We start from the raw sequence: 1,085 nt of genomic DNA on the forward strand, positions 1-1,085 counted from the left end.
ACCTACAACAGGTACGCTTATAATACACATATGATATACACCCCAATTGTTTTTGCTGGATTGTTTGTCTCCTCGATGCAATGCATCACCGCCAAGAAATATGTCATGTTGACATCGTCGGCTAAGCAGGAAGCGAAACACCACAGCTGCATGAACGGGCATGAATCTACCATCGAGTATCTGCGTAATGCCGGTATAGACTTACACACGAATATGCGAAGCCGGTATGCACTTTGGACGGTTAAGGGCTTGGCTTCTAATCAAACAAAGGATTCAAAACCGCCCCTTCTCCTCCCCCACGCGCGCACATTTGAAATTACCGTAGTATTTTAACCCCGAAGCTTACCTTAGGTACAATACATTATGGGCCATCATGGTTCACGTGTTTACCTAACAACATCAATTAATATACCTGTCAATTGATGTTATATATCTCAAGTACCTGGGCTTCCCTAAACAATACCTAGAAGCTTCTATCGTCATTTGCTTGAACAATGTCTCTTCTTAATATCCACAAATTTCCTGATTTAGCTGTAAGTCCTAAAAAGATCCCCTCCCCGCAACGCACCATATAAGTTCTCATCACGTCATAAGTCATTTTATGAGCGAGACCTGTCTAGGTTACCCCAAAAAATCTAATACTAATAATATTAGTCCTAAGGTTAGGTAGTAATCGTCTATCGACTATCAGATCGTAACAATCGATAACTCCAACTTTTGGGAAATCCTAAAAAGGCTTCTCTCTTTTTTAATATATTCCCCCACTTTCTTTTTTCTCTTCCCACCAATTGCCCCCCAATCTGCTTTACCCCTCTGCCCCTTGAACCTGGCCGGGCACACTTCCCCGGAACTGGGGTTGCGATGAGCTGTGAGCTGTGAGCTGCGACAAGGGATAAGGGAGCAATTGGCAAATCCAATACCCTTACGGATCCGTACACGAGGTTACTATGTAAGCATCGTCGGCACGCTTCTGACCGAATACGGAAGCATTATTGGCAGAACGGCGAGACGACTGGTTTCTCGTATACCTATACTACATTGTACGATATCTCGTCTTTTCTTTTCTTGTCTTTTCTTGTCTTTTC

At 43.3% G+C, this 1,085-nt stretch overlaps 1 protein-coding gene across 1 annotated transcript; it reads left to right on the forward strand.

The window, feature by feature from the left end:
* Window positions 1-775, forward strand: F4812DRAFT_410596 (uncharacterized protein). The gene is made up of 2 exons (XM_047932540.1): window positions 1-533; window positions 662-775. Exon 1 carries the CDS (start codon window positions 31-33, stop codon window positions 331-333), a length of 303 nt encoding a protein of 100 aa, XP_047795175.1. The 5' UTR covers window positions 1-30; the 3' UTR covers window positions 334-533; window positions 662-775.
* The last annotated feature ends 310 nt before the right edge of the window (window positions 776-1,085 follow it).

Source organism: Daldinia caldariorum (genome assembly GCF_022478825.1).
Source record: "Daldinia caldariorum strain CBS 122874 unplaced genomic scaffold F4812scaffold_1, whole genome shotgun sequence".
NCBI classification, from domain to species: domain Eukaryota; kingdom Fungi; phylum Ascomycota; class Sordariomycetes; order Xylariales; family Hypoxylaceae; genus Daldinia; species Daldinia caldariorum.

Excerpts from the sequence above, each read along its gene's own strand:
- F4812DRAFT_410596 (XM_047932540.1), top strand. The coding sequence starts at position 31 with ATGATATACACCCCAATTGTTTTTGCTGGATTGTTTGTCTCCTCGATG.